The sequence below is a fragment of the Toxotes jaculatrix genome, chromosome 19 (genome assembly GCF_017976425.1).
Source record: "Toxotes jaculatrix isolate fToxJac2 chromosome 19, fToxJac2.pri, whole genome shotgun sequence".
NCBI lineage: Eukaryota > Metazoa > Chordata > Actinopteri > Toxotidae > Toxotes > Toxotes jaculatrix.
The window spans coordinates 5,124,480-5,139,279 of record NC_054412.1 but is presented as its reverse complement, the minus strand read 5'-3'; the positions used below and the strand labels follow the sequence as shown (position 1 = coordinate 5,139,279).

Here is a 14,800-nt window from a genome sequence, read left to right as displayed (position 1 = left end):
ATCAATGCTCTTTATAATATATAAAACGAGATGCCTAACGTATTCAGCCACCTAAAGTCATTCACTACTTCAAGCTAAAGGACAAAATACGATACAAGTTTAGGAATATTCTCTTTCAAAACATCAATTTCAACAAAGGAGTCATGTTGTCTTTTTTTTTTTTTAAATCTTGTGTTAACAAACGTGTCGGGCAGAAAACATCTGCGATCCAGTGGGCCTGAGGTGGGTATCACTTTAACATTTGCTTCAAAGCGTCTTCACATTCTTTAGTGGAAAAAGTAAGCTACAAATGTTTTTTTGTTTTTGTTTTTTTTTTTTTTAATTTTAAAAAGGTAAACTTCTTCTCCAGGACCATTTATCTAGGTGTGTGTGTAAATTCTGAACAGGTTTTTATCAAGAATAACAAACAAAAAAAAAAAAAAAAAAAAGAAAAAGAAAAAGAAAAAAACAAAACAAAAAATATATAATATCGCAGTGCTTGGAGGAGTACGCCTGGCGCACCCTCCCCACCCCACCCCCCACAACAACCAAGGGCAGGAGGAGGGGCTTTGTTGAGGGTACAAAAAAAGCATCAAGTCCTTAAGTAGCCAAGCTGCCTCTTTTTGGGTTTTGGACTGCTGACGTTGCTGGGGGGGAAAATACCAATGACGCAGAACCAGAGAAAAGAGAGAGAGGGATGGGAGGAGGAAAAAACCTGAAGCTCTCTAGATGTACTGAAGCAGTCGTCTTCCACTCTGCTGACTTTCTCCCTCCTGTTCGCAGAGATCGGGTGGAAAGAGAGAGGACTGTGATGGCGGTGTGAGGAGATTTGAGGGGTCATGAGTCTCCAGTGCGAGCCCACCCAGAGATGGAGGAGAGAGAACGAGGACGACGGTGAGGGAGGCCGAGGGTGGTGGCTGCTGTTGGCATGAGGGGGGAGGGTTCGACGAGCCTCGAGAGCTTTGTAGGCTGCGTTTCCTCTCACCCTCCCTTGTGCTCCGCCACCTCGGCCTTGGCCAGGTTTTAGCTGCTCGGCTTTCTAGCTGGCCTCCACGCGCAGCTTCTTCCTGTTGGGCGTCTCCTCGGCCTCTGACTCGGAGCTGGAGTCAGAGCCCCCGTCAAACGCTGACACAGCGCTGCCTTTGGGGTTGGTGTACAGGCTGCTGTCAGATGACGAGTAGCTGGCCTGGAGCTGGGTGGAGCCCTTCACCTTCTCCAGAGCACGGACTGCACGAAGACAACACAAGGAACGTGGACAGAGGAAGAAGGTGAAGAAGGGGAACAATTACAAACTGACAGAGCAGACCTTTGAAGAAATGCAGATAACCGGAGAATCCAAAATGGACGACGCCGTGATATTAGCTGCGTCTCACCATCCAGTTTATATAACCCTGCTCCACTGAGCGGGAAGAAACAGCTATAGACATATATACTATATACTACATATAACTATAGCCGATTCTGGTCTGCCAGGACCTGTACAGATTACTTAAATCATGCCCCATTTTCCATTTAGCTTCTGTTACTATCTACATTTACTCAGTGCCTTTCCTCATTGAGATTCTCTGTTATTTTATTTTATTCTTTTTAAAACCTGACACATGTTCCTGAGGTTTTTCATCACTATTCTGAGCTTTGCATCTGTAAGCACAGCAGAGGGTAACTGACAGTGGGGGCAGGCTAAGGCTGCTTGGTTTTTTTGTCTGCTGTTTGATTTTCAGATTGGGACAACATGTTCTCAAACCATTCATCTGTGTTCTCTCACATTTCAACAACACCCAGTCAAAACAAACAAGAAGGTGGAGCATTTGTATTTCCTTCTTTAAACACTCATTAGCTGCTACAGGTCAAATCTGATTTGCTGAAGAACAAAAAAAGCAAAAAAAAAAAAAAGACTGAATTCTCACAACTGCCTCAAACGGGCAGTTTCTGACTTTGAAATTAAGTTCTGAAAACAAAATCAGTCAAAATGTTCTGTAAAGTGCCCCCCCCCCCCCCCCGAGCCTGAGGGAGAAAATGGAGCCGTGAAATCCGGCAGAGCTGTTGTTACCTTGCTGCTCCAGCAGCGCGTTCTGCCTCTTCAGGTCGTCGATGTCCTGCTGGTGCGTGTGATTTTTTCGCCTCATGTACTGGATGTACTCTGTGGCTTTGTCTAGGATTTGAGCTCGAGACGCCTGTTTGGTAGACTGCTGTTAGTGACACATGCAAAAATTGAAGCAATGACGCAAGTATACAGAGTCCTTATCACATTTCTAACACAAAAATTCATGCTCATGATGCAACACAGACGGGCCCGCAGGCCGACACACTGCATGGTTGAAACCACCGCAAGAGACTACAGAGAAATTCTAGGACAACGGCGCGTGTCTCTGCACAGCTTGCCGCCTCTTAACCTCTCAAAATCCTCTAGCACTTTAGTCTGACATCCACGGGCCAGGTCATAACCCTGACACAGTCGTGTCACAGTGCTCGCCTCGATTACAGCAAACAAAAGCACCGCTGCAGCCCGTTAGTGGACTGCAAGTCAGCGGCATAATGTCCAAGGACAGCCGAGATTATTTAACAAACATTAGTAAGATCCCAGCTTGAAGCAGCTTTGCTTTGCTATTATCCTTCTTTAGTGTCCACCATCTATTTGGTGCGGCCCAGCCACTGAGTTAAAATTAAATAGCTAAATTATCATAAAGTGTTGTGCTGATTAGGGCTGGGTAATTTTTTTTTTTTAAATACTAATTCCTCACCCAATTTTCTGTATTTGTATCAAAACAAGTATTTCCTGCAGTGTGTTTATCACAGAGTTGAGCCAACTCTCCTAAAACCACGTCCACCTCATTATATCATGAAAACTTCACAAACTTCACAAAATAAAACATTAACTTATGAGGAAAAACAGAAGCAGGCTGTCACTCAGGCTGCAACCATCAATTATTTTCCTTACTGATTTATCTGTTACCAATTATTCAATTATTCTCTAAAGATAGTTAATGTAAACTATGTTGACATAACATGAAAAAAACCTAAAGTTTTTCCATTTATTACTAATATAATCAGAAAATAAATACATTTGAGAAGGATGATCGTGAACTTTTGGCATTTTTTTCCCTTAAATTTGACTTAATCAATCCTCAAAATTGCTGGGAACAAATTTCCACTGACTGACTATTTGTATCAGCTTCAGTTACTGTATTTACTGGGTGTGATTATTGTCTTTTTGGCAGTAAACTACAAACTAAATTGCTCATGAGACGTGATGAGTCAGGACCTACGTGGCTTACCATCTCCGCTTCCTTTTAGAAAACTATACAGTGACAAACAAACCTAATACTGTGCAAAACTCTAACTGAACAAAAGGAAAATTCTGCCTAAACACAAGTGCCACACAAAGACTTTGCCTGAATAAAACAGTCAAACACTGGCAAAACGTTGATTCAAATCAGAAACTAACAGAACAAAGAATAAGTAAACATGAGCATAGTTCTGATCAGACATTAGATGGCAGGTTTTTTGGTACTTTGTGCTACACAATGATTTGTGATGTGTGTCGCACCAACATATTGACATTTCACATCCAGCCCGAATGTTCATTGCTTCTTCTCTACTTCCTCCCACAAGTAACAATGCTGCGTTTTAAAACAGCAGTATGGTCATGGGAGAGAGGATCGGGACGAGGACTGGGGCAGCTGTAACCAAACACTTCATACAAATTATGAGCAAACGTCCCCCACAGCATCTCATCAGCCCCCCCCCCCCCCCCCCCCCACCCCCCGCCCCTCACGCTGTGTGTGTGTGTGTGTGAGTCTTGAGCTTAGTCTTTCAGGGGAAAATAAAACAGTGCGTGCCCAGTTACTGAACCCACTCCAAGCGCTCTCAATGTCATGGATGTCAAAACAGGAAGAGAGCAACAAAATTTCTTCATAATAACTTCCTGACACTGGTCCAAGCATTTAGACTGCATCACTTTCTTGCTGCTGCCAATCTGCACTCTTCCACCATCTGCCCTCCTCCCAGCCCCGACAACTATTTCCCTCCACTGACACCCACACGTTAAGTGCAGACATCTGCATCTCAGAATATTCTCAATAAAATCAGTAAACTGACAGTGAATTTCACATTGAACACAAACAGAAATTAGCAAACACATGGCAAAATACAAGCACAAAATTATCTTGTGTGACTGTGATCATCATTTATGTGCCCGCAGGGCTTCCAGTCTGAGCTTTACCAACCTTTTCTCCCTGCAGGGCGGGCACCGAGTCCCGGAGGCTGTGAAAGCTGTCTTTGATGTGGTCCCTACGCTTGCGCTCCAGCGCATTGTGGTGTGCCCGTTTGTCTGCCTGCAAAGAGAAGAGTCACAAGGCCTTCAGCCCGGCAGCAGAGCAGCGTGGGTAGAGGACAGTGGGTGTCCAGCTGTCCGTGGTCAAACCTACACAAGCCACTCTGCTGCCAAGTCTCGCTCTGCCTTCACAACAAGGACCACACTGTCATTGTGCTTTTAAATTCTGTGTAATTATCATTTAAACCAAAAATATTAATATTTAAATTTATTTCTGTCCATCAAATGAGAGGTGAACTGATTTTCTTTGAAGTAGGCATCAGGTCTTGACATACTATCATGGGTTGTTGCGGTAGTTGGTCAAACATCTCCATATAGGCAAAGTCTTGTGAAGCTGCAACTAGCAAATATTCTGCATATTTACTAGAGAAACTGGAGAGCACCTTGAGCATGCATCTCCAACAAGGTTGTACAATCTAACTTTAAATGAGAGCAGAAAACCTCTTTGCACACACTGAGGAGACAACCTCGGCATTAACATGCACTTTTCCTCATTCAAGTGAAGCGCAACAGTTCATGTTTAAAAAAAAAACACAACAAATGTTCTAAGACGCCGTATCTAACAGTCTTGAGCAATTCCTGTATCACCACAACCAAAGACCTTGGAAAACTGTGTTTTCAATAAAGTCTCATTAAAACCTGTAGTGTTTTTCAGGATTTCCTGCTGAGAGACAAACAGATCCAAAAATTAACCACCTCTGTAGGCATACAGACAAATAATCAATCACCTGAAATGTCACTGATTAATTTTTTGTCGACTGACTGACTGTCAGCACCACAGTCAACCACTCAAACACATCCAGAAGCCTCACAGTAAAGAAAAAGGTCAACAAACTGTAAGAAAACACTACTTTAAAGTTCAGTTCTCATCACAAGTAGCTGCTGCATTGCGTGTCCATTTGACCATGACCGGGTCAAAGTGAAGACGCTCAGATAGGATGAGAGGTGGGCGGATGAGACCAGCAGATCCTGGCTGAGGATTACACACAGACTGAATTAAACAGTACAATGACCAGCAAAGGCCTTGTGAAATGTAGATTTATGAAAGTATTATCGGGCATTTGCTTTTTGTAGCTTATGATTCAGTGTCTCTAAGCAGGAAAAATGCAGTTTAATGATGTGCAGAAGTGTTGTTCTCTTTGCTGAACATTTGTCATCTCTAGTGTTCCCTGTGCTTTCTACATTACACAGCTTTAATCATGTGTCCTCCCCCTCACAGGGTCAAATTCATTTTTCGTGGCTCCTCCTCGATATACATCCCCAACTGGCATGCAGAGGTTCAGGCAACAGCATCTAATAGGGTGCAAATTTCAACCACACATTTGCATTCTAATTAGACTGTAAAGACATAAGATGGCTGCCATAATCACATGACCAGAGCCAGGCAGGAGATCAGTTCGCTGCCTGTAGTTCAACCTGTTTTTTAGGCCAAACCATCGCAGCCTCCAATCACATCTGATTCTGCACTAATCCACGCTGTCATTAGCCTGAGACATTAAGTCCAACGCCCAATCAGTTCCAGATCCGCTGGACTGATCATCTTGCTTCATACACCTCCAACAAAACCAAAGGCCTGATCTAAATATTAGCAACACAAACAGCAGGCTGATGTAAGCGGTCACGGCATTGCATCAGGCCAATGGGAGACAAAGCAGAAGTCACGTGACCTGGTATCATCTGACTCACTTTGACCATGTATCACAACAAAAACTAAACTAGCCACAAATGGGGCAGGTTAACACAAGCCCTCACTTTGCCATGTGTGGTGGGAGGGACAGTAAAATGTGACTCAAGGACTTGTCTTAATAATATCTGAAAAAAAAAAAAAAAAATCCTGCTGAAGAGACTGACTCGTCTATTACTCGGAAATTTAATGCAAGAAAACGAGAAGTGACCAAAACGTATACTGTAAACCATCACCCACGATGTAACACAAATGAAAATGAAACCGTAATAAAAAAACCACCATTTAAAATGCAGTGCATATTACCCACATCGCCTGTCATGTGATTAGTCTGGCTGGCATGGTGACAGCTGCTCCTGTGGTCCGTTGCACAAAAGCCACAAACAATCCAGAAGACACAAACCCACCAAGAACACGTGCCTCCTCGCATCATACAGACAGGCACCGGAGAGCCGTGACTCCACTCCCTCTATTAACCCTGGCATAAACAAATATATGACTGGTATGGATGGCATGTGCAATTACGAGTCTGGCAGCCATTTTCATTTGCATGGTGTATGCGAATTGAAAGGAGGCTCGGAAACGTACACGTGGCTGATTCCCTTACCCAACAAAGTGTGGGAGAGATGATTCAAACCGTGAATGCGCTTCAGACTTTACTTATCTTGTTATTAATCTCAATGTTGCATTAAATGTAGGACTCGTTTTAACTTTTAAAACACAGTTTTGTCATCGTTATTCACAGAACGTTAATTAAGATCCAAGGATGTACTCAAGCAAGACTCTCTGGAGCTGCTCCATATACAATTACTGCGGGCATTAGGTGCCCTGGGTGGGTGTTTAAATAAACACTTGGCTTTTTGCTAATTTGCTATGTCTAATACTCTCATTTATGCTGCAATGTAAATAAGCTTTTCTGGGTGAAATCATCCAATAATCTTGAATCCAATGATCATTCAAAGATGTATGATCACAGGCCGCCTCGCTTGAAATAACAGCCACCTCCACTAACAGTAAAAATCTGTACATTTTTACACAGTCAAACATGAATTTGTATGGAAAGGGTCTGAGGTTACTCTTCACTCAGGAAAGGCTACATATTTTTTTGGGTGTGGCAGCAGTTTCAGCCGCCATCTTCAAACTAAACTGCAAAGACAAACTGCACCACGATCAGGGTGACTTACCATCTCAGCTAACAAAAAATTTTTTTTTTAAATCCCCAGGGAGAAACTCTGCACAACCATGTTTGTTTGTTAGTACTCATTTCAAAACATATGTATTCTAATATTACATACAGTATAAAATATACATAAAATATGTATCTTCACCTTCATGTATTGACTTTAAGATGATGAGCTGAATAATTTACAGTGCTACTCTGTGGATTTTGATTCATTTTAATTGTGTCATTGTGAGATGATGAAGATTTTTTTGTACTTAAACTGATAGATACAGCAGCATAAATACTGCAACCAAATCACAGATGAGCCGCCCAATATATACTGTGACAATGCCCAGCCCTACTTTCTTTATTTAGCTACAGATTTAAATATTGCACATATATTCCATACTGACGTGGCAAGATTTTACTGAATGTCAACTTTATGAGCATATCATTCCTGGATAAAGAACAAACTGAGCTACACCCATATAAATCATGGGAGCCAATGACCTATCGTGTGAAGGTTCACTGATACCAAAATGCCTTTATAAACACAGCTAATCGTACTCAGACATGTAGTAGTGCCTTCCTATCTGAGTTGTTAAGGACATCAGGCACCACAAAAACACAGGTGTCCAATTACCTAAGTGCAACCATTATCAGCTCATCATAAAACCGATACCTTTTGCTGGCTGCCTAAGAGGACATGCCAGCTGAACTGCTCCCTCCATTCTATTCATACCTGACCATGACACATTACATAACTGCTCCAGGTGCCGAGTGGAAGAGCTGGTACCTGCCGCTTCCCGGCTACCGATGGCCGTCTCACGTTCTCTGCATGAAAGCCTACACTTCTGTCAGGCTGGTGGAGAACATGGAGGACCTTCTTGTACTAATAACAGTGGAAACACCAATAAACCAGGCGCTCCCGCGGGCAAAAGAGACCACTGTTGCAAAAATAAAATATGAAGGGTAAAATAAACAGCATGTCCTTTCCAGCTCTGAAGCTATATTCAAGAAAAGCAGCAAATCCCACAAACTTTTTTTTTTTATCATTTAAACTACCCATTATTTTCTTAGTTAATTGTTTGGTCTATAAATTGTCGGCAAATAGTACAAAAACAAAGCATCCATCACAAGTTCTCAGAGTGCATGGCAACATATTCAGAGGTCTTGTTTTGTCCGACTAACAATTTAGAACGATACAAAACTAAGATAAGCGAAATATTTGAGAATCCAAACTTGGAGTATTTTTCCAGCTTTATGTAAAAAAAAATAAAAATAAAAATAACGAGCGATCATTAAAATGGTTGCTGATAATGTTTTTTGTCCAGACCAATTGCTTTACCTCTTTATTCAGGCCTAGCATGTGAGACAATGCGCACTATATGTTAAGTCTTTGGTGCTCAGCGCCCACTTCACTTCGTGACTACACAGTCAGTCTTTTTTCTCGCCGACAAAGACATATCTACACACAACAGACCCACTATCTATGTCTGGAAATCTATACAATGTCTGCCACGCTGTACCCACCATCCGTGTTTAAAAATAATATTTCCTTATTCACATGAAACGATAAATGCTGTTTCGCTTTTATATGGAAGTTGCAAACTGTAGAATTTAAGAGCCACAGCTGTAATTATATCTTACATTATCAGCTGTGTCTTAACAAGCTGTAGCCAATGAAAGTTTAAGCTGGTTGCTGTTGATTTTACCAGCTGTAATGACTACTGTTGGTAGTAAATTTACTCAGCTGAAGCTAATTAATGTTAATTCTGCCAGTTGCCAAAACCACAAAAGAGGAATCTTGGCTGCTGCCTGGTTTACAGGCTCTCTGTAGCCACTGTTGGTAAATTTATGCCTGGCCGAACATGGTTTTGTGGAAGACGAAACACCACTCTATATCATGTTTGAGCTACAAAACAATTGGCTTTGTCTTTTTTGGTTTTCTTAAACAACCAACGGTCCTTTTCTACATAAACAATCTAGGTGAGCAGCCGATAAACCACTGACGACTATGCAACTGTTTTTAATAACTTTAGCACTGCAGTAACAAAAGTATTCCATTAATGTAATACCATAATATCATTGTCAGTGCACCCTTGTTTGATACAGGCCACAAATAAAGGACTGTAGTTTGATTTTCAGTAAGTAATCACAATTTAAAATAGCAATATTCATAAGCAAAATCGTTCAGCTGCCTTTGTATGTGTGCAGATTTTAAGGCCACACTCTCATTCATCCAGGACAAGATGTGCATAGATGGAAGAAGCTGTCTGACTCTGAGGGGCACAAACAGCTCTCAGGACATGCATATTTATGCTTATAGCTTCTGTAATCAAGTTAAATGACGCTAACCGAACCGAAATCAGGTTTGAATCTCTCATGTGGCTCCACAATTGAGCTGACGACTGCTCTGAAGCAAAAAGCCCGGGGTCTGTTGGAGGGCACCGACATTAAAGCTCTGTTCTGTCTTAATATCACGAATGGATGTTCTAAAAATTCAACACTAACTCCGTAAATGATTTTCTGCATTTAAATTCCGGCTTTCAGACCGTGGGGGGGTGAGTGAGACGTCGTGTTGTGCAGCCTGTGCGTTAACCAAGTCATGCGATGCAGCTATACGTCATTGATTTAGGCTGCCAGCCCTTTAGTGGCCTGTAGAGAGAAGATGGCTCTAATCACTGGCTGCAACACAGGAAAACATCCCGCAGCACCCCTTCCTGACACGAAGGCTTGTCCGAGATGCAGGCGCGGCCACCGCTCCCCTCTATACATACAACAATCTCCGTGCCTTTTACCCTGCACCCTCCTCGCCGTGGATGCGGCACAAAATGTAAACGGTCTCTCTTTACCGAGATGACCTAGATGTGTAATTTGCAAATCATGAGCGGAATCCCCGTGGTGTGAAGTGCCACGCCGGGGGAAAACGACTCGCAGCGACTAACCGGTCTGCAACCTCGCACAGAAAGCTTTGTATTAATCGGGGGAAGAAAAAAAATAAACACGCAACAAAACAGCCTTTGTAGCGGGATAAAGCTTTGGTCTAAATATAGATGTCCTGTCACCGTCTCCCTATGGCCGCGTACACACAGGATGGGGGATACCCTGCAATGCACTACCAACGCTGATGCCGAGGAACAATCGCTACACAATTAGAAATGCATGGATAACTAGTTCAGTGCTGTCGAAAATGACGGAAAGTTGCCGTGCACAAATATGAATTTCATATACGTATAAATGTGGGCAGAAAGCAGCACTTTCACATTCTCTTTGAAGTAACATCAACCTCCACAGTACAATCTTACCAATCGATTAAATACCCAAAAAAAAAAAAATAGAAGATTGTGATGGATAAATAAACTTTGCAACAACAGTGAGACATTTTTCGACACTGGACAAATCCCCCCAGCATTACGCACCACAGAGTGATATCTCGGTGATTCTTCCTGCAAAGAAACAGAACAAAAAGTACAATTGTAGCCATAATTGTTCAGCAAATCTTACTGTTTCGCTGAGGTCACTAGAAAGTAAAATAATTTAGCAGCTTAACAATGCTCTGAGGCAAGAAAGGCTAGTGTTTCTAATTAATTAACTAGAATCCCGACAAAAAAAACATACAGAAAAGCAGAGCTAGCCAGCCTACTGGTAGCTAACGCTAGCTGAGCAGCTAGTTCAGCTAAATCGCCAGCTAGCAAAATAGCATCCATAAAAAGGCAAAAATGTCCATACTCACGTCACTATCGACTTCGATGTCATCGTTATCACTCATTCTTCGATAAAATAGTCTAGTTTAAAGGGACGGGAGGCTAAAAAAACAACATGAATCGGTTTAGCACCGAGCGGCGCTCCAACAGTCAGACAGCTAGCAGCTCACGTTCTGTTTGGACAGAACCGAGGTGGACTCGCTCTACGCTCTCCACGTGACTACTCTCACACACACACACACACACACACTAGCACCACATGCCGCTGCGCAGCTCGCACGCGCAGTATCCCTGCGGCGCATGGGAATTGCGGTTCCTGGAGCGGTCGCTCTGCGTGTCATTTGAGAAAAACACAGATTCTTCGGGGATTTTTAAAGTGGAAAAAATGTTTAGGAACAGGTATTTGCCGCGCGATGAGCTGAGCAAACATTAGCAAGCGGTTTTAATGTTATTTAAACAGAAAGCGATGTTTCCTCATAAACTACAGCATCCGTGAGCCGTTTAGCTGGCTTGCAACGTCACAGAGACTTCCCCCCCGGTGCATTGTGGGAATTGTAGTTTGAGTCGTATTTGAATGTCAAAGGGGCTAAACTAGGGCTATGGCTGAGACACGTGGATTTTAAGAATACACTCAAGACACACAAACTCAACATACACACACTCAGGTCCACTTACACCAGCCTACAAATATTCACCAGTCAGCTGATTCTCTACTCTTATCACTTAAAACGCAGCTCTATTTATTTTAGGTTTTATTTTCTTTCCTTCTTTATATACATATATATACATATAAACAAAGACAATATAACTGTGCTGCTGCATTAGCAACTGCAGACTAGTCAATTAACTGATCATTTGACTGACAAAAAAATATGCAGACCTGACAATATGGTATTTAAATTGACATTTTTCACTATTTTTCAAAATTCAAATGTCTAGTGGATTAAACAAGAAAATAATGAGCAGACTATTTTATAATTAAAATAATTGTTAGTTGTAGCCCAAAGTGTCTGATATGTTGCCATTATGATGCAGTGCATACGTATTTTATACTAGACTATTTTATATCATACTGCTGGATAAAATAAATAAACAAAACTGTGTTATGTAGTGTGGGGGCTGGTCGCAGGACAAATTGCAAATAATCTGCTCTGGTGCTTCCTTTTTCACAAAATTGTGCTGTAGATAAGGAGCTTACACTGTGGATTATTTTGCGCTGCAACAGTGGATCAGTCAATGTGTAAAAAAAAAAAAACAAGCAGGGAGCAGGCTCATCCATTCCCCCAGCAGGTCAAGAGGCCACAGCAGCTGCAGGCGACACACTGCCCTCCATCGCCCTCTCTGCAGAAACAGGGCTTTAGACCACCACTGACCTTCATCCCACCATCTCTTAGTCTACCTTTAAGCCAGTCTGGATCATCCCCCAATCTGTCTTAGCCCCTGTCTCCACTCCTCTCCACCAATTTTACCCCACATCTACCATTTTATGGAATTAGACTATATGTCCTGCAGCAGCAAAGCCAAACAGGGTCACCCAGAAATATGGTCCGTAACTGTATAGCCTATTTAAGGGATGACAACACAATAAGGCCAGGCTTTAATAATGCATCCGCTGCAGTGAAGCCTCTCCATCTTCATGGATGACAGCAAGAAAGCATCTAGCTATATTTGTGCACTGCGATGATATTTAAATTAACCCAAGGGATGGGTAATGTTACAGGAAATATATGATAATGAGGCAAGTCTCACAGAAGCCGAGATTTTTCTCATCTGCCTGCTTGCCACACCCCTAATGCCCCATCGCCCCCAGGCCTGAGCTGAGTTATGAAGTGTTTTAGCACCATTTCAGCCCATGATATTCAGGCTACAGTCAGAGCTCAAACGATGATTAGCTGTGGCTGAGTCCAGAGGAGGAAAAAGTGGTAAAAATCCAGGCATGTGAGGCACTGGGTTGTAATTATAGTTAGAGAGGCTGATCAGTCCAGGCAGAGACTCCCTCCCCTCCCCCTATGTCCTTACAGGGCCAGCCTGTTAAACCATTAAAATGCCCTCCTTTTGTCCCTTTCCAGTATATTACAGACTACACCAAGGACCTCAGTATGCAGTCACCACTAGAGATTTTTTTTTTGTTCTTGCCATTGTTGTTATTGCATGACTTATGTTAGATGAAGTGTAGAGGTGCCTTGGATGAGCATGATGCAAGTTCATGAATTTTTGTCTGTCAACTGTGTGGTGTTAACATCTGAAAACACCTGCAGTTTTCCACAAACAGATGTTTTTACAGTGATGTAACTTACAACTGATCAGAATGTCTCATGTTTCACGTCTTGGATAGAAATACAAACTTTGTGGTAGTCGCAGAACAAAAAAAAAAAAAAAAAAAAGAATGCTGAGAAAATGCAAGAGAAAACTACCACAAAGAGATGAAAAACAGCCACGGGGACACAAAACAACAATAAAAACATGCACAAAAAGACACTTTATAGGGTTTATTGTTTCACTGGGGTAGAGACTTATTTACATATTTAACTTCCAACTAACCTCAGTATGACTCATCATCATTATCCACCAACAAGTCAGACAGAATGCAGTCAGTGCTGTATTTCAGTCACAGAGCCCTTTGAGATGTTCACAGTTTATTGAGGTGACATTTTTGTAGATGCCAGTCACTGATCCACTTCCCTCACTCACCTCCCACTCAACTCTCGCGTCGTGTCAGTCTCATCACATTGAGGCGCGCTCTTTTCCAAACTCTTCAGCAATGTCACTACTTAAGTTTATGTCCATTTGGGGGACAAATAGTGTCTTGGTAATTTATTGGTTATAGTGACAATAAACATCTTAAAAATCAGCCACACACCAATTTATAACCATATGTTTGTGTTTATTTTCCTCCCCTGAAGTAAAAGTACATCTAGTTGAGAATCACTGGTAAAATCTCTTTCGTTCGTTCTCCTCTGCAGATGATTTTGCGGTCTTGTCAGCGACAGCAGAATCGCCCAGCACATGAAAGCCATCAAGAGCCTTGGCACAGGCTTTGGAGTAACAGTCTGTGAACTGTATGTAATATGTGATCATGTGCAAGAGTTTGTTCTTGGCAAAAGCTAATCTGCTTGGCGAACCACAATGCTGTCGCCAGCAAGCGTGATGATAACATCAAGAGTTCACTTAGCTGTAACGCAAGACTGTAGATTCTTAATGACCAGATCACACATTTGTGTTTTTAATGCTCTGCTCTTGACAAATTCCGGAGGCCTGTTTCAGCACCAAATGGTCTATAAAACTGTAATGCAAAAACTAGCATGTAAGCCTTTCATTTGGTTAGGCATCAGTTGGTTTCTATTGTGAAAAGTAATGAAACCTGCAGCCAGTTGGGGCCACTCAGGACTTTGATGTTGTGGTTTCTTTGACAAAGAGACCTTTGCTTTACTTCTTACCCTTTAATTTTAACAGAAACATTTGCAGTCAGCGTTGTAGCAGATAAGGACAAACACAGGAATCATGCTCTCATAGGACAGAGATGATAATTTAGATATTCTTCTCTTCTTCTCTGTGACTCATTGTGGTTTCTAGTAAACAAGTCAAACAGAAAGCATTCAAAGAGAGGAATGTCTAAAGGATCTTCCTCTGAGATTTCCACAATGCAGACTCTCTTGCAGACGTCCGTTCTTCCAGACACAAATTTACCCAAGAGAGGATTAATTAAAGTCAACATTTTAAAAAATAATGCATTTTGGATGTGTCTGACAGATTCTCAGAAACACACACAGTGAAATAGATTAAAGACAACAACAACAACAACAACACACAAAAAAAAAAACTGTTCAAGGCCTCAACTTCTGAGCAAAATTGTGCCCATGGTCTGAATTATGTTTTGGAAGTTTTATGTGAATGATCACAGAGCCCACTGAAACTGGGTCAGCAATGACACACTA

The 14,800-nt window shown here is 42.0% G+C and overlaps 1 protein-coding gene across 4 annotated transcripts; it reads right to left on the bottom strand.

Moving 5' to 3' along the window:
• Positions 1-233: 233 nt before the first annotated feature.
• On the bottom strand, positions 234-11,088 carry max (myc associated factor X). Of its 4 annotated transcripts, none has more exons than XM_041063847.1 (5): positions 10,895-11,088; positions 10,581-10,607; positions 4,206-4,313; positions 2,030-2,168; positions 234-1,206 (listed from the first exon to the last, which is right to left on the bottom strand). In XM_041063847.1, exons 1-5 carry the CDS (start codon positions 10,928-10,930, stop codon positions 1,019-1,021), a joined length of 498 nt encoding a protein of 165 aa, XP_040919781.1. In that variant the 5' UTR covers positions 10,931-11,088; the 3' UTR covers positions 234-1,018. The 4 variants fall into 4 exon arrangements, with proteins under 4 accessions (XP_040919781.1, XP_040919784.1, XP_040919785.1 ...); XM_041063850.1 differs by having other exon boundaries at positions 2,030-2,153; XM_041063851.1 differs by lacking the exon at positions 10,581-10,607.
• Between the last annotated feature and the right edge of the window lie 3,712 nt (positions 11,089-14,800).